This window comes from Onychostoma macrolepis, chromosome 08 (genome assembly GCF_012432095.1).
Source record: "Onychostoma macrolepis isolate SWU-2019 chromosome 08, ASM1243209v1, whole genome shotgun sequence".
NCBI classification, from domain to species: Eukaryota; Metazoa; Chordata; class Actinopteri; order Cypriniformes; family Cyprinidae; genus Onychostoma; species Onychostoma macrolepis.
In genome coordinates this window covers 23,961,986-23,989,976 of record NC_081162.1, presented here as the reverse complement: position 1 = coordinate 23,989,976, position 27,991 = coordinate 23,961,986, and the positions used below count along the sequence as shown (strand labels likewise).

The window sequence follows — 27,991 nt, the reverse complement described above, 5'->3', positions numbered from 1 at the left end:
TGCAAGAAACCTGGACTAAGAGGATTTCAGACAAATGTTTTATGGTAACAATGGTGTTGATGTGGTGGCCATCATCATTTATTTCTGTGCGATCAAAAATATAGAAAAATTAACTGATCTTGAACCCCAGCATATTGTTTATAGAGTAAAAATGTTTATATAAAAAAATATACCTTGGAGTTGTAGAGGATGTGTATGGTTCGATATGTTGAGTTATATTCACATGGGAGATGTTGTTTCGAGTCTGGGCTGTCATGGTCCTATATCCTGTTCATATTTTACTCCCCTCATCTTCACTCTGATAAAAATAAATAAATAATAATTTAAATAGTAATCATCTTTACATACAAAAAACAGATATATGCAAATGCAACATGTAATAAAAAAATACCCAAAAATAAATAATAGTAATTAATTATAAATAAATCTTATTTTTATTAAAAACAATGAAAATAATGTACAAAAATAATAAATATAAAATGAATATATGCAAATGAATGAATGAATATATATAAATAGTATATATTTACGGCAATAAAATCAGTAAACAATGTTTTTAAAAAAATTCTATCTATATAAAAATTTTATGTATTCACGTATTGTTTGTAAATTTTGTAAAATGTTTATAAAACATTTGTAATAAATTGCACCAAGTAAAAATGTTTACAAAGCACTTCACAGAAAACATATGCAAATGCAACATTACATATATATATATATATACAGTGGGGCAAAAAAGTATTTAGTCAGCCACCAATTGTGCAAGTTCTCCAACTTAAAAAGATGAGAGAGGCCTGTAATTTTCATCATAGGTATACCTCAACTATGAGAGACAAAATGAGAAAAAAAAAATCCAGAAAATCACATTGTAGGATTTTTAAAGAATTAATTGGTAAATTCCTCCGTAAAATAAGTATTTGGTCACCTACAAACAAGCAAGATTTCTGGCTCTCACAGACCTGTAACTTCTTCTTTAAGAGGCTCCTCTGTCCTCCACTCGTTACCTGTATTAATGGCATCTGTTTGAACTCGTTGTCAGTATAAAAGACACCTGTCCACAACCTCAAACAGTCCAACTCCAAACTCCACCATGGCCAAGACCAAAGAGCTGTCAAAGGACACCAGAAACAAAATTGTAGACCTGCACCAGGCTGGGAAGACTGAATCTGCAATGGGTAAGCAGCTTGGAGTGAAGAAATCAACTGTGGGAGCAATTATTAGAAAATGGAAGACATACAAAACCACTGATAATCTCCCTCAATCTGGGGCTCCACGCAAGATCTCACCCCGTGGAGTCAAAATGATCACAAGAACTGTGAGCAAAAATCCCAGAACCACACGGGGGGACCTAGTGAATGACCTGCAGAGAGCTGAGACCAAAGTAACAAAGGCTACCATCAGTAACACACTGCAACGCCAGGGACTCAAATTCTGCAGTGCCAGACGTGTCCCCCTGCTTAAGCCAGTACATGTCCGGCCCGTCTGAAGTTTGCTAGAGAGCATTGGGAGAATGTCATATGGTCAGATGAAACCAAAATAGAACTTTTTGGTAAAAACTCAACTTGTCGTGTTTGGAGGAGAAAGAATGCTGAGTTGCATCCAAAGAACACCATACCTACTGTGAAGCATGGGGGTGGAAACATCATGCTTTGGGGCTGTTTTTCTGCAAAGGGACCAGGACGACTGATCCGTGTAAACGAAAGAATGAATGGGGCCATGTATGGTGAGATTTTGAGTGAAAACCTCCTTCCATCAGCAAGGGCATTGAAGATGAAACGTGGCTGGGTCTTTCAGCATGACAATGATCCCAAACACACCGCCTGGCAACGAAGGAGTGGCTTCAGAAGAAGCATTTCAAGGTCCTGGAGTGGCCTAGCCAGTCTCCAGATCTCAACCCCATCAAAAATCTTTGGAGGGAGTTGAAAGTCCGTGTTGCCCAGCGACAGCCCCAAAACATTACTGCTCTAGAGGAGATCTGCATGGAGGAATGGGCCAAAATACCAGCAACAGTGTGTGAAGACTTACAGAAAACGTTTGACCTCTGCCAACAAAGGGTATATAACAAAGTATTGAGATGAAATTTTGTTATTGACCAAATACTTATTTTCCACCATAATTTACAAATAAATTCTTTAAAAATCCTACAATGTGATTTTCTGGATTTTTTTTTCTCATTTTGTCTCTCATAGTTGAGGTATACCTATGATGAAAATTACAGGCCTCTCTCATCTTTTTAAGTGGGAGAACTTGCACAATTGGTGGCTGACTAAATACTTTTTTGCCCCACTATATATTATAAAATATATAAGCTCAAATATATATAGTAATTTATATAGTATTTATTAGAAAGCACTGTATAGAGAGACACTACATTTACTTAAATACACTCTTAAAAATAAAGGTGCTTCAAAAGGTGCTTCAAGCGATGCCATAGAAGAACCATTTTTGGTTCCACAAAGAACCGTTCAGTTAAAGGTTCTTTAAAGAACCATCTCTTTCTTACCTTTTATAGTCTGAAGAACCTTCTTTCGCCATCAAAGAACCTTTTGTGAAACAGGAAGTTTCTTCAGATGTTAAAGGTTCTTTATGGAACCATTTAGACAAAAAGTTTCTTCTATGGCATCGTGAAGCACCTTTTTTCTTAAGAGTGTAGTTGTTGGGCTCTTTATTTTGAAATTAAAGTTAATCAAGGCTTCCCTCTTGTGGTCATTCTTTATTACAACACATTTGGTAGTGGAGAAAGAGAAATACAAATTACTTAATCAACAAGAGCAGCATTTTACAATGGTTTGTAACTTATAAAAACTTCAAAGGTAAAGTTTATAGTTCATTGCTGTAATTATTCATCACATCAATTTGCAACAGATTTGGTCAATATTGTCTAATAATGCATAGAATATTGTGTTTGCACATGATTTGTTGTTTTGTAAAGGCCTTATATGATGTTTCAGTATCATATGTATGATTAATGTCAATTCACATTTCACCCATTTACCTTTAATACCTTGTTAGACAGCAGATATAAAGGCCAAAACACACAGCAGGTGGGACAGTCAGCGTCGTGTAGGGTTTACGAGTGAGTGTGTGTGTGTGTGTACAGTGTTCACAGGACAGACGGGTGGAATGCTAACACTTCTGTGGAAAACCCCTGTGCCCGTACAAGGAGAGCTGCGAGAGCTCAGGATCTGTGGGAGCAATACCAAAAACAGCCTCAATAATGTAAACAGAGACAGAGGCTTCTGACGATCTCAAGGCATCTGAAAACAAACGGTAGCACTTTCAGTTCAGCAAAGTCTGACTGTTATCATGAAGAATGCTTATTTAATGTGCAACGAGCAGAAGGCATCAAATATATCTTGGAGACAATGTTCATCTGTCCTTATCATGCATTCAAGCATTACATTTCAGGAAGTCTGAACCAGTCTTAAGAGACCTGTTGTTGTTTGGCCAAACCTCTTTTTCTCTCTCTCCATCTCAATCACTCTATTTTTCTTTATCACTTTCTCTCTGCTTTCTGTGCCTGCTCTCCTGTTGTCCTTCATCTCTTTCAAAAGTCACTTTTCCTCTATAAAGCATGTGGGCGTTCAAGGTCATCAGTGTAAAATGAATGTGATTTTCGATTAAAGAGAGAGCAGAGAGGCTGTTGGGAGTTTGGTGACGTGAACAGAAACGGTTGCCTTCCAGATTTTCACAGCAGCAATCAGCAGGTAATTGAGCTTTTGCTTAGATCTCTTTTCTAAAGGGTGTTCTGGGGAGAATATCACTGATTATTGATCTCATTTCAATGATGACTATTCCTTCATGTGTAGATATGTGTAATTGCACTAGTTATCTGCATGTCAAAAGAGAGGCGTTTTTGGTAAAAAAAAAAATGAAGTTGTGCTAATAGTGCCTTTTTATTTCAAGGGAATAAAACATCAGAGAGAGCGTTTGAAACTGTTTTCCCATCAGAGCTTGTGTGGTGGAAAAGAAAATCTGTCAAAACTCATTGCTAGTCATTGAAATCTCCAAAAGGAATCAGAATTTGGCATTTGCATGTATTGAAAAGCATTTTCTTGAGTGCCTGTTGCTGTAGAGGGCATGTCAAATGTGTTGCTTCAGGCTTAAAATGAATGTGCTGATGATTTTCGGTACTTATTTGCATGCTCATATTAGTGTTGTGTGTGTCTGTGTATGTAGTACGCAGATCACACTTACCCTGCCTTACGATGCCTCTATTGAGAGATCTTCTGAAGAAAGATGACATCAATGCTGTTTATGAGCTGAAAGAGAAACTGGGAGAGTGAGTTTTCATATATTCAATATTTAAAAGTATTCTGAACACGTAATGACTTCAGAGTAGATTTTGACGTTTTGGTTTACTAAACACATTTAAAGACTTGTCGACTAGAAGCAGAAAATATTATTATGGAGACTCTGGAGACTCCTTCATAATGTGCCCATGGCACACAAACTTATAATTAGCCATTAATTTAGAACAAAACTCATTACAGCTGAATTATAAATAAAATAAATGTATAATGTCTCAGGGGTTCATTCTCTGAGGTTCGAGTGGCTCAGCACAGATGCACTCAGAAGCTTGTGGCTGTCAAGTGCATCCGCAAGAGAGCGCTAAAGGGAAAAGAATCCATGCTGGAGAATGAGATTGCAGTATTACGCAGGTCAGTGATTTAAAAAAAAAAAAAAAAGGATTAATTGATTAAATTGCATGACTTTTTGTTTATATTTTCTTGGTTATTAGAGTACAGTGAAGTTTTACAGAAATCTTATGTTTTTATTTGTCTCTTGTGATTTCTTCACAGAATAAATCATGAAAATATTGTGTCTTTGGAGGAAACCTTTGAGACTCCTACCAAAATGTATTTGGTAATGACACTGTGAGTGGACCTGAGTGTGAAAAATGAAAATATTGTAGTAAAAAAGTTTTTTAGTTTCACAGGATTAGACTTAATGATAGAGCGATAGACAGAACAAATGATAGCTAGAAAGAAAGCTAGATAAATAAATAGAGACAGACAAATAGACATATAGAACATTGGAATGATATGATGATAGATAGAACGACAAACCGAACAATAGATAGAACAATAGATAGGACGATACATATAATGCTAGATAGATAGACAGAATCCTAGACAGACAGACAGAAACATATAGATAGATAGATAGACAGACAGACAGACAGACAGACAGACAGACAGACAGACAGACAGACAGATAGACAGATAGACAGATATATAGATAGATAGATAGATAGATAGAATGACAAAATGCTAGAATGCTAAATAGACAGACAGACAGACAAATAGAACAATAGAACGACAAAATGCTAGAACGCTAGATAGATAGATAGATAGATAGATAGACAGATAGACAGACATATAGATAGAATGCTAGATAGATAGACAGACAGACAGACAGACAGACAGAGACATATAAATAGACAGACAGACAGACAGACAGACAGATAGATAGATATATAGATGGATAGATGGATAGATGGATAGATGGATAGATGGATAGATGGATAGATAGACAGATAGATAGATAGATAGATAGATAGACAGAGACACAAATAGATAGGTAGACAGACAGACAGACAGACAGACAGACAGACAGACAGACAGATAGATAGATAGATAGATAGATAGATAGATAGATAGATAGATAGATAGATAGATAGATAGATAGATAGATAGATAGATAGATAGATAGATAGATAGATAGATAGAATGCTAGATAGATAGACAGACAGAGACATAGATAGATAGGTAGATAGACAGACAGACAGACAGATAGATAGAACAATAGAATGACACAATGCTAGAACGATAGATAGATAGACAGACAGACAAATAGAACAATTGAACAACAAAATGCTAGAACGATAGACAGACAGACAGACAGACAGACAGACAGACAGACAGACAGACAGACAGACAGACAGACAGACAGACAGACAGATAGATAGATAGATAGATAGATAGATAGATAGATAGATAGATAGATAGATAGATAGATAGATAGATAGATAGATAGATAGATAGATAGATAGATAGAACGACAAAATGCTAGAACGACAGATAGATAGACAGATATATAAACAGAAAGACAGATAGATAGACAGACAGACAGACAGACAGACAGACAGACAGACAGATAGACAGATAGACAGATAGATAGATAGATAGATAGATAGATAGATAGATAGATAGATAGATAGATAGATAGATAGATAGATAGATAGATAGATCGATAGATAGATAGAACGACAAAATGCTAGAACGACAGATAGACAGATATATAAACAGAAAGACAGACAGATAGATAGATAGATAGATAGATAGATAGATAGATAGATAGATAGATAGACAGATAGACAGATAGATAGATAGATAGATAGATAGATAGATAGATAGATAGATAGATAGATAGATAGATAGATAGATAGATAGATAGATAGACAGATAGATAGACAGATAGATAGATAGATAGATAGATAGACAGATAGATAGATAGATAGATAGATAGATAGATAGATATGGATAGATAGACAGACAGATGCTGATGACAGTGTGTTGTTCAGGCTGACAGGAGGGGAACTGCTGGACAGGATTCTGGAGAGAGGCAGTTACACAGAGAAAGATGCCAGTCGTGTGAAATACCAGGTGCTGCAGGCGGTGAAGTATCTGCATCAGCTGGGCGTTGTGCATCGAGATCTAAAGGTACCTGAGAACAAAATCTAACACTTTAGCCTCTGTTTTAACATTTTCAGTTTCTGAGCACTCATGTTGAGGGGCTTTCAGGTGATGCTTTGAGAGCTCTTCGATACATTTGATTAAAAAGTTTTAATTCCAGCTTTTCACTGTGGGTGCTTTGCATTCAGCTGAGTGAGTATTACATTCATAATAAGTTCTCTCTCTATTAGCCAGAGAATTTACTGTATGAGACTCCATTAGAAGACTCCAAAATTGTCATCAGTGACTTCGGTCTGTCTAAAATGGAAGAGCAGGGAGCTCTTTCCACGGCCTGTGGGACACCTGCCTATGTCGGTAAGAGAGAGTTTATGATCATGATTATGACTTAATATCATGTGCAGTAACATACAGATTCAAGCTCAGAAAATCATCGTTCCAGTACTTAAAAAAAACAGGAATCAAATGCAGATCTGAAGCTCTAATGTGACACGAGAACTTTCTTTAATCTAAAAAAAAAAGCAACTTAAAAGGATTGTTCACCAAAAATTAAAATTCTGTCATTATTTACTCACTGTCAAGTTGTTTCATCTTTGACGACAAACATGTATGACTTTCTTTCTTCTGTTGATCATGAAAGAAGATATTTTGAAGAATGTGGGTAACCAAAAACTACTATGGAAGTCAATGGGGACCATCAACTGTTTGGTTACATTCATTCTTCAAAATATCTTCCTCCATGTTCAACAGAAGAAAGAAACTTATAGAGGTTTGGAACATCTTGAGGGTGAGTAAATGATGACAGAATTTTCATTTTTGGGCGAACTATCCCTTTAAGAGCCCTACATAAGCCAAAACAGGTGTATTTCTGAACTTTAAGTGCTGCAATGAGCCATTGAAGACCCATTAGTTTTAAGAGCGCAGTGTTTACCATTGACTGTAACTCGTGAGTACTGGTGTTCACTTATGTGTTTGTAGCTCCTGAACTTCTACAGCAGAACACATACGGTAAAGAGGTGGATCTCTGGGCCATTGGGGTGATTACATTTATTCTGTGAGTGCTGGATTAATATTGTTCACCCTACATGAATAAAATTCCAGGATGAAGAGTCTGTATCAGCAGTTTTTGATTTCCTGGCAGACTCTGTGGCTATCCTCCATTCTACGATGACAACGACACACAACTCTACAAGCTGATCATAAAGGCTGAATATGAATTTGATTCGCCATACTGGGACGACATCTCTGACTCCGGTATGACCACAATAATATCTCTCTTACTGTATTTTAAGGGGTTACTCCACCCCAAAATGAAAATTTTGTCATTAATCACTTACCCCCATGTCGTTCCAAAGCTGTAAAAGCTTAATCTGTCTTCGGAACACAAATTAAGATATTTTGGATGAAAACCGGGAGGCTTGTGACTGTCCCACTGACTGCCAAACAATTAACACTGTCAAGGCCCAGAAAAGTATGAAAAGCATAGTCAAAATAGTCCAGTGGTTCAACCGTAATTTTACAAAGCTACGAGAATACTTTTTGTACACAAAGAAAACAAAAATAACGTCTCGTCTGCGTCAGCATAGTGCCATTTTGGAGAGTATCCGCTGGACGCAAACAGCGTACGCTGTTCTGTGTCAGCCGCACCACAAGGATTTGGACGCTGTTTTCGTTCAAATCAAATCGTAAAAGAACATAGGAACATATCCGTGTGGTGCGGCTGACATGGAACAGCGTACACTGTTTGCGTCCAGCGGATACTCTCCAAAATGGCGCTACGCTAACGCAGATGAGATGAATTGTTGAATAAAGTCGTTATTTTTGTTTTCTTTGCGTACAAAAAGTATTCTCATAGCTTCGGAAAATTACGGTTGAACCACTGATGGCAGATGGACTATTTTGACGATGTCTTTCATACTTTTCTGGGCCTTGACAGTGTTAACTGTTTGGCAGTCAATGGGACAGTCACAAGCCTCCCGGTTTTCATCCAAAATATCTTAAATTGTGTTCCGAAGACAAACAAAGCTTTTACAGGTTTGGAACGACATGGGGGTAAGTGATTAATGACAAGTGGTGGAGTAACCCTTTAAGAATGACCAAATCACATTCATAGCATCCTCAATCCGAATGCCCATTTAATGATGCTCCATGCCTCCTAGACCAGGTCAGAAGTACTGTATGTATTGTTTTTTTAATACGGCAAAATTACATATTTATATCCAGTGTTGGAGGTAACGCATTACAAGTAACGCAAGTTACGTAATCAGATTACTTTTTTCAAGTAACTTAACGCATTACTTTTGAATTTCTAAGGAAATAACTGAGTTACTTTTTTCAAATAAGTAACTCCAGTTACTTTTTCCCCCATTTATTGACTGACAAGTCTCCTGTCGGCAAATCGGGAGTAAACATGACGTTATTGTAGTTCTAGACTAAATGTGAACATGCATTAATTCATCTCACTCACAAAAACAGATTCAATATTCCTCAAAATTAATAAAAACAGTGAAAAGCAAACTCAGAATATGACGCAAACCTGCAATAATTAAATAGGTTAAATAATACAAATATCCTTTATGTATTTAATCCCATTTTATTAACCAGTGTCTTTGCTGCTGACCTTTCATGATGCAATTCAACCATACTAATAAGCAAAAATTACTTTAGATAAACTAACATTTGTGCTTTATTTTTTTTAAAGCTGAAGAGTGATCTTCTCCTGCATGAATGCAACTTTCTTACAGCCTGAAGTGAAAACATTTCGCTTATGGTGCAAAAGGTGCTTTTACATTAGAATTTTTTATATTAAAAACAAAGAAGCAAGCCATGTCCAGATTTAAAAAGTAACGCAAAAGTAACGTAACACATTACTTTCCATAAAAAGTAACTGAGTAACGTAATTAGTTACTTTTTCAGGGAGTAACGCAAAATTGTAATGCATTACTTTTAAAAGTAACTTTCCCCAACACTGTTTATATCTGATATTTCCATTTAGCATTATTTAATGCTACTGTTAAAAATGTGTAAAAATGAATAGCATTTATTTTTTTATAAAAAAGTGAAATTTTGAACTGAGGATGGTTTATGAATGTATGAAACACTTAAATGTCAGACACAAAATACTGTACAAAATCAAGAGTCTAAATAATGTAATTTTCTTAGTTTATAAAAAATTATTTTAAATTAAAATTTAAAAAAAAAAAAATCTTAAATGCAAACTTTTTGTTAAATGTTGTGCTTGAAAAGTGTGCTTGTGCAATTTTGCATTATGCATATATTATGCAGTTACATAAAGCACTCTTAAAGGGACAGTCCACCCAAAAATATGTATGACTGTTTCATTCCATGGAATTTATATTGATGCACTGTGATCCATTTCAATTGTAATCAATGTTTTTGCTTTCTGCAATAGCTTAGGAAATAATTGCATGAAATTTAGAATCAAAGCATTAATGCTTTCATGAGCGGTTTTAAAAACTTCTTTCATTATATTAATGCAGAATGTTTTATAATGCAGCTCTAAACACGCCAAATGCTGGCCACATTAAGTGGTATTGATCTTCTTGTGTTCTCTGCCTCTTCCTGCCCACAAATGCTTCAGCGAAAGACTTCATAGTTCACTTACTGCAGAAGGATCCAGCGAAGAGGTTCAATTGTGACCAGGCCTTGCAGCATCCTTGGTGAGTCCATAAATAGCAGGAAAGAGGCGGACGGGGAGCTGAAGGGTTGATCAGCGGTAAAAAGAGAGGCTGACCTTGAAGAACAGATGAAGAGCTGGGTGACATCTGTGCAGCGGCGTGGGAGGGCGTGCGCAGACAGGAAGAGGATTATGAAATATAGAATAAACAGATGTCTCTTCACCTGCAGCACTCTGAGATCTTTAAGAAGCACAAAACAATTATAATTTTCATTGCAGAAATGAAATGGAACAGAGTGCTCAAAGAAGTAATGCATTTAGAGAAATACGGATTATTTGAGGCATAGGATTTTTTTTTGGTACTTGAATAACATACATTATAGCTTCCCAGAAGAAAGTTTTAATTGCTCAGATGTTGCTCAAGAGTGTCCTTTGAGTTTCCAATTATGCTTCATTCTCTGACCGTCATCTCTGTCTGAGATATTTCTCTTAAAGTTCCTTAGGAGACATAGAGAAATTGCTGCCATACAGTAAGACTATAGAGCTAGTAAATGAATGTGGATAGTGGCTCAGATCAAATTGGTATGGAAGTTTTTTCCACTATGAAAAAAACGTAATTGCGATTTTTTTCTCTCACAATTCAGACTTTTTTTCTCAGAATAGAAACACAGAATTGTGAGATATAAACTCAGAATTTGGAGTTTATATCTCGTGATTCTGACCTTTTTCCCCCTCATAATTCTGCATAAATCTTGGAGTACTGTTTTTTTTCTGCCACAGAGTAAAAAAGCTAATTTTTCCTTTGCCATTGCTAGTTCTTTCCTTAAAATTCAGACTTTTTGCCTCAGAATTGTGAGTTGTAAATGGAGCAGAAGACTTAACAGTCTCCATTTGCTCTTCTTTTAATTCTGTAGTCAATTGAGATTTCTGCTTAGATCATTGCAAGATACTGTATGAGTTGTATATTACTGAGTTTATGACTGGTGTTTTAGTGTGAGGATATACACTACCATTCAAAAGGTTGATGTCGGTAAGATTTTTTTAAATGTAATTTATTCCTATGATACAAAGCTGAATTTTCAGCATCATTACGGTAGTCTTCAGTGTCACATGATCACAATATACTGATTTGCTGCTCAAGACACATTTCTTATTACCATCAATGTTGAAAACAATTGTGTTTTTCAAAGATTCTTTGAAGAATAGAAAGTTCAAAAGAACAACATTTATTCGAAAAAGAGGTCTTTTTCTAACATTATAAATGTTTTACTGTCACTTTTGAGTGCTGAATAATAGTATTACTCTTACTGACCTCTTTCTAACATGTGAACAGTTGTGTACTTGTTTAATTCTGAATGAATATTATTGCTTCTTAACGGCAGGATATCAGGAGGTGCGGCTCTAGACAAGAACATCCACGGCTCAGTGTCAGCACAGATTCAGAAGAACTTTGCCAAGAGTCACTGGAAGGTAAGAGTGAAGAAAACAAACCTGAGGCAACTTTAATCTGCCAACATCACAGCCTTAGCCTCATACAACCATGGACAACCTGATGCAAACAGTACAGTTGTCATCTGGTCGGTTGACTGGGTTGAGTTCAAATCAGGGTCCTGAAACAAACCAGTAGAGAAGCACTGCATTAGTCGCGTCTAAGTGGGCTGTTTTTGAGTAAGATCAAAAATTGACTAGACTACTAAAACACAAGACTCCTGCATGTGTGATGTGTAAAATAGCTCTATATGACCCATGTCTGTGACCTCTGAGGCTGATACAGCACTTTGCATTTGCAAATGTATGGCTAGAGTTACTTAAGCGGCATATAGAGGCTTTGTTATTATTTGCCGCCAGTCGTTTGTTGCTTTACTCCTGATTGTCTGCCCTGCCATGCAATTACGGATTGTACCTTTAAAAGGGCAAGCACTGTAATTGCTGTAACTATCAGGCTTTTAGTTCTAGTGCAATAAATGCCTCCAAACATTAAACTGACTTTTCTGTTCTTATATGCAGCGTAGGTTCACTGTTTGCCATTTAAAGATATTTGCTTTGTGTTCCAGAGAGCCTTTAATGCCACCATCATCGTGCGTCATTTAACTAAGAAAACCCACACTGGGGAAGACGACGAAGGGAGTCACTCCACAAGTGTAGGTGAGGAGACGTCACATGACTGTGATTATCTGTAGATGATATTCAGGACAACAGCACTAAAATGATTTTGCTTTTATTGAGAAAATAATATGGAGTAACCAAAATTTTAGACTGAATATGAATATGTGTTATAGATTTTTTTTTCTCCACTGTTTGGCCAACAAACTGTTGCATAATCGTTAGACCAAAAGTACAAGCACAAAGCTTCACAACTTTTCACTTTAACATTTTAATAGCTGAAAATGGTTCACGAGTCAGTGGGTTGCATTCTATTTTGATGAATGAAACAGCTAAAAATTTTGATAACATTGACATGAATTTCACTTGATTGCAATGTTTAATCCATGTAGATTTCTCATCATTTCAGTTCAAATCAATTTGAATTTCATTTTAAAACAGACTTTGGTTCAATCTAATGTTTTCCTATTTTTTCTGAGAGACGATGAAAACAAATTATTTCTTTTTGTTGTTGTTGTTGTTGCAGGGACCATCTGACAATCTACTGGCAGTAAACCGAGTCTCTGTTAAAGGAATAGTTCACCAAACATGAAAACTGTGTCATTTACTCGCCCTCATGTTGCTCCAAACCCTTATGACGTTCTTTCTTGACACTCGCTGTGTTAGAAGCAGTGAACAATTTTGTGAAGATCCAAAAAGGAAACAAAACATCATAAAAGCAATTTGAACAGCATTTGCATATTCAAATGTGGCATGTGCCAATTGGTTATGAAACATGTAAGAACCAATAGCGTTCAGCATCACTGACAGTAAACTTGGCGAGATGCATCTTCGTGCACATATTGAACTATATGCAAATGAGAATTAATGTTTGAGAACTGCAGTGGAGTTAAAGTTGGCAAGAAATGGATATTAATCTACTTTCTAAATGCATCTTACAGAACATATGGTGAATGATTCATCCATGCATGTTTTATTTTTTACTTTTTTGACCTCAGATTTTTAAATCAAAATACAACATTTTTTCCAACCATTTAATATGTTTAAACCAATTTTTTGCTACACTGTTTAAAGCCTTTTTTGGGAGACTGACAGCAGGGTTATTATTGTTAACTAAAAGGTAAAAATAAACCATAAGAAAACACTTCTATATGTGACCCTGGACCACAAAACCAGTCTTAAGTTGGGGTATATTTGTAGCAATAGCCAAAAATACATTGTATGGGTCAAAATTATCGATTTTTCTTTTATGCCAAAAATCATTAGGATATTAAGTAAAGATCATGTTCCATGAAGAAATTTTGTAAATTTCTTACCGCAAATGTATCAAAACTTAATTTTTGATTAGTAATATGCATTGCTAAGAACTTCATTTGGACAACTTTAAAGGTGATTTTCTCAATATTTTGATTTTTTTGCACCCTCACATTCTAGATTTTCAAATAGTTGTATCTCGGCCAAATATTGTCCGATCCTAACGAACCATACATCAATGCAAAGCTTATTTATTCAGTTTTCAGATGATGTATAAATCTCAATTTCGAGACACTTAAGACTGGTTTTGTCGTCCAGGGTCACATATATTTATATTATATATTATTAATAAAAAGACAAAAAAAAAAAAAAATATATATATATATAATAACAACAAAATTACTAAATCTTTTAAAAATACGCACACACACACACACAGTATATATAAGAGTATATCAATAATACTAAAATAACACTGATTGACAGTTCCTGTCATTGTATGCTTGAGAAAAGAGCATTTCATTAAACTTTTCTCAAAAAGAAAAATCATTCAGGTTTGGAACAACATAAACATGACATGATTTTCTTTTTTCGGGTCTGAGTGTAGTGGTCACTGTGTTGGGCAGGTTGATGCAGACTCTGAAACTCACCTGTGCTTTAAGTGCGCCGCTGTCAGTGAGCCTTCTACCAGAGCTACTGCTGCTACACTTCAGTGGGCTGCCACTGTAAAAATACCCTCAGTGGAGAGCAGCTCCTTCACAACTTGTGTTTTCATAAGTGTTCTACTCCCCGTCTACTTGTATTTGACGCATAACAGCATGCTGCTATTTGACAGAACGCGATATTTAGTCATGTAGTACTGTCTGTCAGCTGTAAGTACTGTCATTTGAAGCATATCAGTGGAATTTCAAGAACAAATATGGCATAGAATAGGATATTGCAATAGATAAATGAAGTAAATAGTAATTGTTGCCTTGTATCTGTGCTCTCATTACACTGTGGAATAAATAAACCGATCTGCATGCTGTGTTGTGAATCTGTCACAGGGATGATATATGAAGAATAGGGCACAGCCAAAAGAAAAGATTTAGATTTTGAACGCTCGCCATCCATTGTCTTCCCCTTTATAAGCAGTCTTACAAAAGCACACAGCCCATAAATTAAGAACAACAACAGAGATTCTCCAGCACTGACTGTAATGATAGGCTGATAAGACAGATACGCTGCCCCCTCTAATTCATGGAAAGAGCTCTACATGCATGGACCAGCCGTCAACTTAATGAAATCTGGCCCAAACTGATAATTCAATCAATTCTGTTTAAAAAAAAAAAAAAAAAGACATGAATGGGCAAGATACATGAGCTCATGATCTGAATATCAGTGAGGATGATTGTGGTTTTGGATTAAAGGAAACAACTTGTAAGATTTGTAAAAAGGGGATATTTATAGAAAAAAGCAGTCCAAACCAAGTTGCTTTGTTTTATGTGTTAGCCTTCTGTTGGGCTATTCACTAATATCTTCACTAATACATTCCTGTAGCTCAAACTTTATCAACACCAAAATCATGAGTTCCATTCCAAAAGAATGCAAGAAATTTTTTTTTAAAAAACAAAAATATTTTGTGTCACTTTAAGTAAAAGTTGCTTTGGATAAATCTGCTGATCATATATACAAAAAATGTTTGAATGTGTAAAATATCAAATCTATCCGTCTATCATGTGTGTTTTGTAATATATGAGCAAGTAATAATTGAATCCAGTAGGGGGCACTTTAGGTCTCTTTTTAGCAGTTATGCAAGACATATTTCCAAACATCAGTAATTACACCTTTTTTAATTATCATAATTTATAAGAATTATTATTATTTTGAATAAGTAACCTAATTCTCCAAACTGGTTATTTGATTTCTTGATAAACCTTTTTTCTTTTGCCAAATATTTGTTAAAGAAAAATAGCCATGGCCATTTCTTTTTCTATAATAATAACTTTGTTTAAATCTAGATTCATTTCTACATCTTTAAGCACAACAGATAAATGTACAGTAATCGCAGTCACAACATTATTGGCCAGTGTCTATGTGATGATATTGCCATTTGGCAAAGAAGCTTATCACCTGGCCTAATTATCAGATGAATGGAGAGAGATTAATGATTAATGTTTTATTGACCTTAAATAAGATCATCCACTCAGCATGATTTACTACACACTTCAAACAGCCACCGAAACAACCAGATCACACAGTAAGAATGAAACCATCAACCTCGGCACTCCAAAAGCGGTGTAGGGGAGGAAACAGAAGGCCATTTGCACTGAGAGTTATCCATCCTTATCCTAAACTAATGAGACAGATTCCTGAAAGCTTTTCACTGTACATAAAAACCCAGCGAAAAAAAATGTCCCAGTGACCCGGAGACTCTTAGCAGCTGTAGTCTGGGTCCGAGGGGAGTACAAAAATATGTTTGATCTCACTTTTTTATGTAGTGCAAATGACTTTTATGAAATGAAAGCATTTAGAACAACAACAACAACATTCTGCTCTTATCAAAAGACGGCAGCTTTAATAAAACAGCTCTTGGTAGAACATTAAATATCCTTAAGTATTGTGGTTTCGAAGGAACCACGAGGAAGCAATTTACAGCACCGCAGGCAATTACATATTAAACAATCTCAAAATGGTCTGCCAGTTAAGACGTGTTGTCAGGATGTTCCATGGCAGAGAATGCGAGCAAGCTCTCTGATTGGTCGTGGGAAATGCTCTGCTGACCAATTAGAATGCAGCGCCCCCAGAAGTGTGATTTGAAAGTGCATGCATACCACTAGAACAGCCACAGCTAATGCAGTGAATAAATATCTAATGGAGAGGTTTTTAATCAGATATGGAACGGCACGCCTCAAGTAATGCACAGCGTGACCCGGATTACCACTAACAGCTTCAGACACCTGAACTGTCTCGTCCACTTAACTGCGGTTGAAAGGTCATTGTCTGTTTTCCCAGCAAGCGTGCATGCAGTTCATGCCTGTGAATCACACATATTGGGGTGTTTTTCCAAACCTGGAAAACTCGAAAAATTTAAAGTGACTAATTAAATTATAGTCTCATTCTTGGGAAAGTTCTGTCTCTGAAAAAAAAAAAAAAATTAAACTCTGGACAAGGGGATGGAAACTTAAATGTATTTATATTATTTAGTTTTTATGAAGGTTGAAGGCCTATGTATCTGCATGTCTGTTTTATTTAGCGATAAGCCAAAGTTAAAAACATCACATGACCAGCTAAAGTACTAAAAGTTTGAATTAAGTAATCATTCATGAAAGGTCATTTTTGCTTTTGCACGTGCTACACTAAAGCAATGTGGAAAAGAATTCAGAAATTGTTTAAAAATTCAAATTAATTAATTTAAAAAAAAAACCACATGACAGAAAATAGGATCTGCAGGGCAAATAATAATAATAATAATAATAATAATAATAAATTAATATCAACTATAAAATAATAATAATAATTATTATTAAATATATTTATTAATATATTTTAGGATGAAAGCCTTATAAATGTCTTCACCATGGTCACAAATGACTCAGGAACTATTTCTGTCTTGAATAAAAACAAAAGAATTAAAGAATTATGACTAATTAATTATTAAATTGGAAAATGCTAATTATTAAATGACAAAAAAATCCCTTTTCAGTGACAGTTATGTATGGTATGAGTTTATTTAACATCAGAGTTCGCTCGAAATGGAGGTTCATGTACACTCTGGTGCAGTTCGCAATCGCTATGAACGTAATTCTGTCAAACTAGGAGAGAAATGAGACTACTACTGTTGACGAAAGCCTTCAATGCATTTGTCATGCTGCAAGAAAATATATTGTATTAGTGACATGTGGAGATCATCGTATTATATATTATACATCCACTTTTTAATACAAAGCTCATATTGTCAAAAAATGCACTTTCATGGTCTAAACCACATGGTGCCAGACACTTAACCCAAAGCTGAGGTCTTAAAACACGACCGTCACAACCTATTTCGGGCAGGAGCGCATGAGTGCATGTTAGTTGAAGAACATTCCATCTTGTTAACAGAGCTGTGTTTACTGCCTACTTGGCTTATTTCCATACCACAATCTGCTACCCATCTGGCATAACTCATTTTAATTAAGATGGTGATTTTCCTAAAAAAGAGCAAAAAGAAAAGGAAAGTTTGTACGGGGGTTCTTGGTCACATGAGTTTCCCGTTTCTGGTCGTGCGATGACAATGGAAACTGCAATTATGCTGAGGTGTGTTTGAGAACACCTGCCACTGTCCATCTCCATGACTGGTTCCAGCAGGCCACGGTGCGCCACTAGTCGACTCTGACAGCCTGCCGTAGCTACTATAATGCTTCACTGCCCAGCAATAGAGCCAGATGTTTCTAACATGACAGAGCCAATGGAAAAATCCATTAATGCTCGAAACAATAGCTTGGTCTGTCCTCTGCTGTCGCTGGAATCGCAGATCTGAGGGTTTCCGAGATGGTGCTCAGGTAATCTTGCTGGAGTGGCCACTTTTGCTCACTTTTGTAGATAACAATCCTCAATCCACTTATTCTAGAGCAGGGGAGAGTGTGAAAACACACTTTGACTTGACCGATTGCACCTGCGTCTTGCTCAAATACAGACTCATCTGACGCAACAGCAAATTGCGAAATCTTTTCCAAGATGTCCTTAATCACAGAAGAAAGAGGATGAAAGCCTCATGAACGTCTTCAAAGGGGTCACAAATGACTCGGGAAATCTTTCTGTTTTGAATAAAACAACAGAAAATTACTAAATCTTTCCTTGGACACTGTGGCGTGAGTTCATTGAATGTCAGAGTCCATTTGAAACGGTGGTTCATGCGGACTGTAGTGCAGTTCGCAATTGGTATGAACGTAATCCGGTCAAACTAGGAGAAATGAACTACTACTGATGACGAAAAACTTCAATGCATTTCTCATTGCTGCTTGTCACCACAGAAATTGCCTTTAGCGAGCCGTTCATGTTCATTACATTTCCTGCAATACATCCACTGGAAGACAGACACCGGCTGAATTTGGAATCGCATACTAGCATACTGTACTACTCATACCATTTCTGCCATATATGTCAAAAAGACACCACTACACCTATTTCTGTGATATATATGAGGTAATGGGAACATTTTATGCAGGCTGCTAAATCAAAAAGAAATTGCTTTTAACAGAGAAATCTGCAGCTGAATTTGCAATAGCATACTAGCATGCTCTTACAATGGAATAAAAAGACAACTTCAAAGAAACAGCAAGTAATAAACTTAATTGAACAGGAAATTTTGTAGTAGAAAGACTGAAATAGTATTTTCTTGTAACACATTCTCCAATCTTTGTTTTATTTACAACTTAGAAATTTATTTTATATTTTAAGTGTAGTATTCTACTACATTTCTTTATGGAACAGCACATGTAAAATATATAAAATTTTACCTGAAATAGACTACCATTCAAATATTTGGGGTTTTCAAAAGAAGTCTTTTCTGCTCACCAAAGCTGTGTTTACAAAATACAATGAAAACTACAATAACTGTTTTCTATTTGAATATATTTTAAAATGCAATTTATTTCAGTGATCAAAGCTGAATTTTCAACATCATTACTCCAGTCTTCAGTGTCACATGAACCTTCAGAAATCATTCTAATATGCTAATTTCTTAGGATTGTCAATGTGAAACTGAACTGAAAACAGTAGTTCTGCTTATTGTTTTTGTGGAAACCGTGATGCATTTTTTCAGGATTCTTTAAAGAACAGCATTTATATTTTGTAACAATCTTTTAAAATCTTACCAACCACATAATTTTGAATGATGCAAATGCATATCAGTATTGTTTGTGATGTCTCTTTGATAACCCTATGCTCTGTAAACGGCTAAAAACATTGAGGAAGTGGTCCACCCTTTTTAGGCCAATCTGAAAACCAGCCAACCCGAAATGCATTTTGTAGAAATGGCATATGAAGTTATCAAAATGGCTTACACTTATAGCACCTTAGGGTTTGGGGTTTTAAACCACAGAAACAAAAACATGAGTAAAACACCGAACCTGGCAAATCACTGCATAAAGCATACGATTTAAAATATCCAAATACACTTTGGTCACGCAAATGTGGTAATGATGTCTCCCTTGGATAAACGTACCTTTTGGTTTAAAAAAATGCACATTTATCCAATGTATTGTGAAAATTAATGCCAATTTCAAAGTGTGAAGAAACCTGACAGGAAAGGGAACAAAAGTGGAAGTTTAGTCCAAGCAATCAAAGCTTTTTTTTTTTTCATGCAGAGAATAAGAAAAACCACATGAAGTTAAAGACTCAACAACTTTATCAAATTCAATGAACTTAAAACATTAGCAAAAAACAATAAGAGCTCAGCGTGTTAGTCTGATATTCTGACAGAGTACGTTCTGCAGTGCTCAAGGCGAGCAGCATGTGTTCGGTGTTTAACGCTCGAGATCTAAAGATTTAACACTAAAATAGAGAAACTACACCACCTGACTCATTCAGAACAACAGAGGCAACCGTAAAAAGCACATCTCGCCAGGATGACAGAAAACAGCCTGTTTTGATTTTCGCTCGCACCTCGACACAAGCCGCACGATTTGAATGAATACAATGAAATGAAACCGTGCCGCCCCGTTCACAAAACAAATGCGGGAATGAATAATAAAATGAAGTTTGAGAAAAGAAAAACAGCCCTTCTTACAGGAGCTGTAATAATAAGTGGGCTAGCGTGCAGCAGAGTTGAGTTTTCACCGCTTTCCACCGTCGCTGTCCTGCCAAAACCTCTTATCTGCCCAAAACAGCCCCTTCGCTCTGGCAAAGCTTTAGCAGTTCAAATCGGGGCTAATGTCTTCCTTTTTGTATGCGAGTCCGATCACATCGCACGGATGAAGTGATTATGGAAATGTCGGGGAGGTGCTGGAAACAGCTTTTGGGGGAGAAGTGAAGAGAGCTGACATTGAGTCGCCAGCGTGGAGAGAGGAGAGCAGGGCCATTGTGTCATCGAGTTAGGATGATAAAGGCTTTTTTGTGTGTGCGGACTGTTTTCATATAGAGGGAGACGTACTACTGCGATTCCCCATTGTGAGGCGAGACAGGGAAAAGGAACTGGATCTTTCTCTACCCATTTATTGATCAGGTCCATTCAAAGCCCGGTGTCCATCAAACAGTGTGCCTGTATGTTTCCTTTTTGCAATGCACAATCGATGCACTTATGTAGCCAAGCATGTGATTGACATTTGTAAATGGCAGTTTAGCAATATGAACAAATATACTGACTGCTTTAATCAACCAGCATGACCATCTAACAATTTAAAGGTACAGGCCCTAAGAAATGAATTCTCTCGAATCATTTACTCGCCCTCATGCCATTTCATGTATGACTTACTTCCTTCTGTGAAACACAAAACTAGATGAAAATACAAAAAAGCATATTAATGTAGTCCATACGGCTTATTCCAAGGCTTCTGCAGTCAAATTACATTTTTTGAGGCCCATATGTAAATGTAATACTGGATATGACATATACTGGCCTATATCAAGAGTGGCATTGCCATTTATACGTAACATAACTTACATACATTTATCATTTGAATAAAATCCCCATGTAAAGCCTGTATATGCAAAATACATGTATAAATATAAATGTATAAATACATGTCTATCTTTTATATTTACTTGTATATAACATCAACATGTATTGATGGGTTTTAGGATGGATATACATGTACTGTATATGACATATATGTCCAAAATGGGTTAGATATTCATATTAATAAATGAAATTGTTTCAGTTTCTTATAAGTTTCATATATGTTTTTACTTCTTATGACATATTTTGTATATGGAAATTTGATATATGTACATACAGTATATTTGCATATGCGGGAACACAATGAAATTTAATCTTTTATTACATGACAATCTTTAAATATTAATCATGAATATTTAGCTATGACACACGCGAGTAATAATTCTGCTTGGCATAAATAACTTGTTCAGGCAATATTTGAATATATGCAAACACAATTTTGCACATATTCTACATTTTTGCATATCTGTATATTCAAAATCCGAGGGAAAGATTTTCAGTCTTTCAGTCAAGAAATATGATAAATTTCAGTATGTTCCCAATACAAACCTATCATACGGCTTCAGAAGACTTGAAATATTGCGCATACAGACTGCGAGAAGGTTCTGGATAATTTTCCATGAAAGAAAGATGAAAAAAAGACATTTTTTTGGGTGAAATATGCCTTGAAATGAGTTTTTGAATAATTGAACATGATAGGACTTGCTAAAATCACATTTCTGTTTCTAACATATTTGACATGCTAAGTTGATGCATTTCTGATTCTGGCCATCAGGACCTACTGTACCTTCAAAGCAGATGTGATAGATAACACTGACGAAACACACAGAGATGCAGTTTGAAATGAGCTTTTCATGAATAATCAGCATCATTATTTCACATTTCGCAGTAAGATATTCAAGCTGAAAATGATGATAAATTTGCCCGATGTTATCCTAATTGCTTGCGGTTTTGGGGGAATGGCTTTCGAAATGAAGGATTAGGAAAATGCAATTTCAGAAAGCACGCCAGTGTGACATATGATGTAGGAGGGCTGCAGAGATAAATGAGTCACATGGGTGACGTGGAAAAACAGCACAAAGCTGCTGCTGAGTCTTGGTTTATTCACAATATGACCTATATTTAATCCCAGTGCAAAAGGTCAGTGCTGAGCATATGTTGGAAATACAAACAGAGGGCAAAATGGTTTGGGTCATACAGTAATGAACAATGAATATGTTGCTTTTTTTTTTTTAAGTATGTTACTCATTTGATTTGCTTAAAGGGATTGTTAACCCAGAAATGAAGATTCTGTCATCATTTACTCTCATCATTTTACCCTCATGTCATTCCAAACCCATATGACTTTCTTTCAACTGTGGAACAAACAAATATCAGGTAAGACTTTAAATTCATAGATCATATGAATTGTGTGTTATATTTCAAAACTCCTAAAGTCATATGACAAGAAAGAGACTGAAATTTAAGTAATTCACTGAAAATTCCTCTCTGCTGCTGCAGTTAAATGCTTTTGAATTTTCTATTTATCAAAGATCCTGAAAAAATGCATCATAGTTTTCACAAAAATATTAAGCAGCGCAACCGTTTTCAACAATGATAATAATAAACCTTTCTTGAGCAGCAATTTAGCATATTAGAATGATTTCTGAAGGATCACGTGACACCGAAGACTAGAAATTACATTTTAAAATATATTACATTAGAAAACAGTTATATGAAATTGTAACAATATTTCACAATATCAATGTTTTTTGATGCTTTTGATCAAATCATTCACCAAATCAGCGTTGGTGAGAAACTTCTTTTAAACATCAAAATCAAATGTTGGTCTGTTCTATAACACAAAGTAGTTTTATTGTTCAAAAGATTTGTGTAACAGTGCATTAGTCATATGGACCACTTTATGATATAGTTTACTTTACTCCCCTCTTTTCAAGCTTGACAAATCTATCCTCATTCACTTTCATAGTACAGAAAAGAGCAGCATAAACATTCTCCTCAATCTCTATTTTGTCTTTGACATCAGAAAGAAGTCATGCAGTGCAATTTTAATTTTCAGGGTAAACCAACTCGAGCACTGATGTTCACATCTGAAGAAACTATATCATTTTCCCTTTCCCTACAGAGGACTAACAGAGAAGACCCATCTCAACTAAAGATTCTTTGCATTAAAGATCTTCTGAAAGCAAAAACTGGTTTGAAATTAATCCACGCCAAAGACTTTACAAATCTATGCGCTCTGGACGCATGAGAATTAGAGTTATATAATGAAAAACTGACAATGATTGACGCATGTCGTCATAGACCAGTATAAGCCAGCTGAGATCAAACAGGAGGATTGTGCCTGTCAAAGCACATTTCAGTCGTTAGGTTATTAATCATGCAAAATTTTCCAATCACAAAAGACGTTCAGTAGACAGTGCCGTCTCCCCGACAAATCCAGAGAGTATTAATGCTTTTAAGGGAACAAAAATGGATTGCGCTCTCAAATCAATGTTCAAGTGACAAATGAAACCCCAGAAAATATGAAAAGAGGAATGGGGAAAAAAAAATAAAGCAGAGAGGGGGAGCGAGTGAAAAACTGTAGCTGGGAAGAACTGTGAAACCGTGACCTATTCAAAGGGATAATTTGCAAAGATCTGTCATGTCTTGATGGAAAAGCTAAGCACATTAATTTAAGACGCCCCTATTTTTTTCCTTGCTGTGGTTTAAGGAGAGAAAGAGAGAGAGATGGAGAGCGAGACGTAGAGTAGGGGATTTGCCATAGTCAGGGATTACGTGCGAGAGCCTTTGATGGTTTCAATTATTACCCAGAGTTTGCACACTCGGAGGAGGGCGACATCAAAGGGTGTGGGCGATTAGCACACTCTGAACTTCGAGGCGGACGGGTGCTAATCTTTAAGGTGACACCAAACATATTGTTGGCGGTCCGATCCAGACTCAGACGTGTCAGGACGCAGCTACTAGGTTAATTAGACCTGCGACCCTTGGCGTCGACGACTGGCACGCTGAAGTGGTCTCGGCAGACACACCTTGATCCAGAGTCTCACGCGGCTGACACTCTTATGTAAACACTGATGAGCTGCAGCTGGAAACGTAAGGGGATTTTGCACACACAAAGTCAGCTCGGGCCAGAGGAGGTGCTGGCCAATAAAAAAACGGCGGCATAAAATGGATGAAACGGCAGCCTGGATTTTTCTGATTCGTCACATACAATGATGACGACTGTCCTGACGTCAACCGTGACATGACAATGGAGAATTTAAATGGCCACATTTGAATAGAGCTATTGAGTTACGATGTCAATTTGTAGGTTATTTCATTTACAACATAAATTACACAGTCAAATGTAAATTTTGAAACTTTATTGCCACATAATGGCTGTCTGATTCATTAAGCACATAAAACTCAAATCCTTGTGGTAATTGCAGTCCTTATTTAGTAACTTGTTAGCAACTGTTTCAAAGTCCATTTCTGAAGTGTGTAATTTATTCCAAAAAAACGAAGGAAATCAGAAACTTGAAGGAGCTAATTCTTTTCTGGATTATAGTCACAGAAATATTACACAGCATAGCATTTAAAAATTTTTATAATCATATGGACTAAATGCAATAAATAATGACAGTTTTGTCTTACTGTAATTACTGACCCTCATGAACTTCCAAACCAAAGAAATGTCTTTCTTCATGAAATGTGAGAAGGTCCAAGTTTATGTTTTCCACATATTGAAATATCATGCCAAGTCTACATAGGACAAAAATGACATAAGTATCATAAACGTAGTTTCGTAAAGGTTACAGGTGTGAGTTCATATAAAGATATGACTGGAATAGAATAAATTCTTTGAAAAAAGGTTCCACACAGAATTAACAGGAGCTTCCAGTAAACAGTTCTCAAAATAACACATTTTTATTATTGTGAGGCATATTTTAATGATCTATTTCACTATAAAGAACTTTTTGTACAAGGGGAAATTTCCATGAATGTTAAAGATTCTTTATGGAACCATCAATGCCACTAAAGAATCTTTATTATTATTATTATTATTTTTTTTTTTTTTAGTTTACTAGTGTTCAATAATATATCTCACAATGCAGTGCTCTTAACTTGACTTTTCATTTCCACCATAACGGATGTACTGAAATCTAATTGATTTGATTTTTGATAAGAATTTTACAAAAACTACACTAAATTATAAAATAACTTTTTATTTACTGAGGTGACAAGACAACAACATAGCATACTACTGTTTGAAATGGTTATCATAATGCACACTTTTTAGGCTGTGTTCAGTGTATACTGCACAGTAAGCAGTACAGAGTATTCCTTTCCGAACACAGCCATGATTAGCACTCATTAATCAGCTACTTTTATACTCACAGTACATTTACTACAGGGGCAACACCCCTGGAGTAACCTGACGTTAAGTGCCTCGCACAATAGTGAAAGCTCATGAGTTTTGCAGGGTTTTAATGACTTCACCACACCACTATCACTATCAAAGCTTCTGATATTGCAATAACACCAATTAAGCCATTTATAAAGTGGCTTAAAAATGATCAGCCAACCAAAAGCAGCCAGCAGGAAATATCACCACATCTCCAACTCCAAACACAGTAAGTACAACACAATTCATCAAACTGGAAGACATTTGGTGGATAGGCCAATTATACCCTTACCCTCTGATAAATGGTTTTATTTTCCTGCGTCATTTAAAGACCGTGTGTGCTAATGTTTTATAACGTCCTACGGTTATATTCTTCCCTTTTCCTTATTACGCTGAAGGCCGTGCGAGGGACTGGACACTTACTGGAAGGTACATTAACTAAGTGCGCAGAGATAATGATTTTTTCCTACTGCCCTACAAGAAGACATTAATTGATAAATGAGAGCTATCTCTTTAGCAATTTTATGCTTTCAGCACTGAGCTTATTGGAGCACAAATATACTTCATGATATTTATCATTTAGTATTAAAACGACAAAATAATTAATCACTGGACCTCATTACAGAAATGGGAAAAACATGAAACAGTAGGATGAAATCCTGATGACCATGTTTGCCAGGGTCGAAAATGACAAAAATTGCATTGCATTGCATAATACAGTGGACCTTTATTCCAAAAATTGTTTGCAAAACCATTCTCATGTAAATTGTTGCATTAAATTCAATGTCATGATTTACATAAGAACTTATAAAAGAATCCTCACAGAAATTCTACCCGCGTTTCCTGAATAACTTCCATTGCGACCCTGCAGCGAAGGACATGCAAAGAAAAAACTATTTTCAGAGCCTCTGCACTTTTGCCAAGATTTTACATCGCAGTAGCCCTCGCAGTTTACCCAGTAAAATAAGACATACTGTACACACATAGATTTAGACTTTAGCCAGAGTTGATGCGATATTTCATTGAACAAGAACAAAGAGAAGGCTTCAAGTGGCAAAAGTTATGGGTTTCAAATTGTCAGTTGATGACACACTAAAAATCCACCATAGAAAACCCAATCTTGCCCCTAATTTTCTAGTACTACAACTAGTGATACACTGATGCCACTTTTCCAATGACATGCTTCGACTGTGTCAGTGTCTATTTTGCACATAAAATGTGGATAAGCTACAATTAGATGTGTGGATGCACAAGACCAAAAATTATGCTTAAGTAGAAAATTACATAAATCGCATGGTAAAAAGCATACTTAAATTCTACATCTCTTTTGGAATATCTTCCATTGCAACACTGCAGCAAAGGATAACCAAAGAAAAAAATACTTTCAAAGTCTGAGCTTTTGCCAAGGTTTTAAATTGTAGTAACTCTCACAGTTTATCCAGTAAAATAAGACATACACGTATAGATTTAGACTTTAGCCAGAGTAGATGCCATATTTCATTTAACAATAACAAATGCTTCAAGTGACAAAAGTTCAGTTTGTTCAATATGCGTTTCAGTTAGTCAGTCAATGACACACTAAACTCAATCTAGCACATCATTTTCTATTACCACAACTAGTGATACACCGAAACTTTGCCAACCATATTTGGCTGAATTGAATTTTTAGTTTCATCCGAAATCATCGACTTCATGTCAATGTCTATTTTCCACACAAAATTTGGAAAATCTTCAACAGCTAAATATGTCAGCATTGTGGACACACTTCACCAATACCAAAAATTCTGCTGGAAACGTAATATGTAAAATTAGTTTGGCTGAAATATTGACAGTGACTCTTTACTTTGACAGAACTATTCACAGAAAAACTTTACTTTGACTAGTGACACCTGAACAGCATACTAAGTTCAGTTATCCAAATTTAATGATTATTTTTGGACAATTTAATGGCAGCTTTGGTGTTTCAGTAAAAAACTAATTGCTGTGCATCACTAACCACACAACATATTCTTATGCTATGCTGTCACTCTACTGTACATACTCAACATGACACTATACAGTCATCTTACCAGCCTGAGAAATTTCAGACTCTGCAAAAGTCTGCATTAATTATCTTTAAATTCAAGCCGGGTTAGCTGGATCGTAGAGGCATTCACACTGATTTCAAGGTGCAACCTTCATTTATTTTGTGGCTGTGTGCCAATGGATCAGCAGGGACGGTCGGGGTCCTTCAACAGCACCTGTAGTTGCGTTGATACTTAGCTTAAGGAGCACGC

The 27,991-nt window shown here is 36.0% G+C and overlaps 1 protein-coding gene and 1 long non-coding RNA gene across 3 annotated transcripts; one reads left to right on the top strand and one right to left on the bottom strand.

The window, feature by feature from the left end:
• Positions 1–172: 172 nt before the first annotated feature.
• On the bottom strand, positions 173–10,371 carry LOC131545784 (uncharacterized). 2 transcript variants are annotated; one of them, XR_009272498.1, is made up of 3 exons: positions 4,198–4,239; positions 2,996–3,185; positions 173–298 (listed from the first exon to the last, which is right to left on the bottom strand). It is a non-coding gene; the product is annotated as an uncharacterized LOC131545784 (long non-coding RNA). The 2 variants fall into 2 exon arrangements; XR_009272497.1 differs by lacking the exon at positions 2,996–3,185 and adding an exon at positions 10,321–10,371 and having other exon boundaries at positions 186–298; positions 4,198–4,262.
• pnck (pregnancy up-regulated nonubiquitous CaM kinase) lies at positions 3,549–14,705 on the top strand. The gene is made up of 12 exons (XM_058784922.1): positions 3,549–3,707; positions 4,180–4,282; positions 4,530–4,661; positions 4,803–4,877; positions 6,587–6,725; positions 6,929–7,052; positions 7,674–7,749; positions 7,837–7,949; positions 10,297–10,375; positions 11,715–11,802; positions 12,387–12,477; positions 12,962–14,705. Exons 2-12 carry the CDS (start codon positions 4,209–4,211, stop codon positions 12,970–12,972), a joined length of 1,002 nt encoding a protein of 333 aa, XP_058640905.1. The 5' UTR covers positions 3,549–3,707; positions 4,180–4,208; the 3' UTR covers positions 12,973–14,705.
• The last annotated feature ends 13,286 nt before the right edge of the window (positions 14,706–27,991 follow it).

Bases quoted from the DNA above. Each gene is read 5' to 3' on its own strand.
- pnck (XM_058784922.1), top strand. From the start codon at position 4,209: ATGCCTCTATTGAGAGATCTTCTGAAGAAAGATGACATCAATGCTGTT. The intron at 6,726-6,928 runs GTACCTGAGAAC...TCTCTCTATTAG, and splicing joins TTGTGCATCGAGATCTAAAG to CCAGAGAATTTACTGTATGA. The intron at 7,053-7,673 runs GTAAGAGAGAGT...ATGTGTTTGTAG, and splicing joins TGGGACACCTGCCTATGTCG to CTCCTGAACTTCTACAGCAG.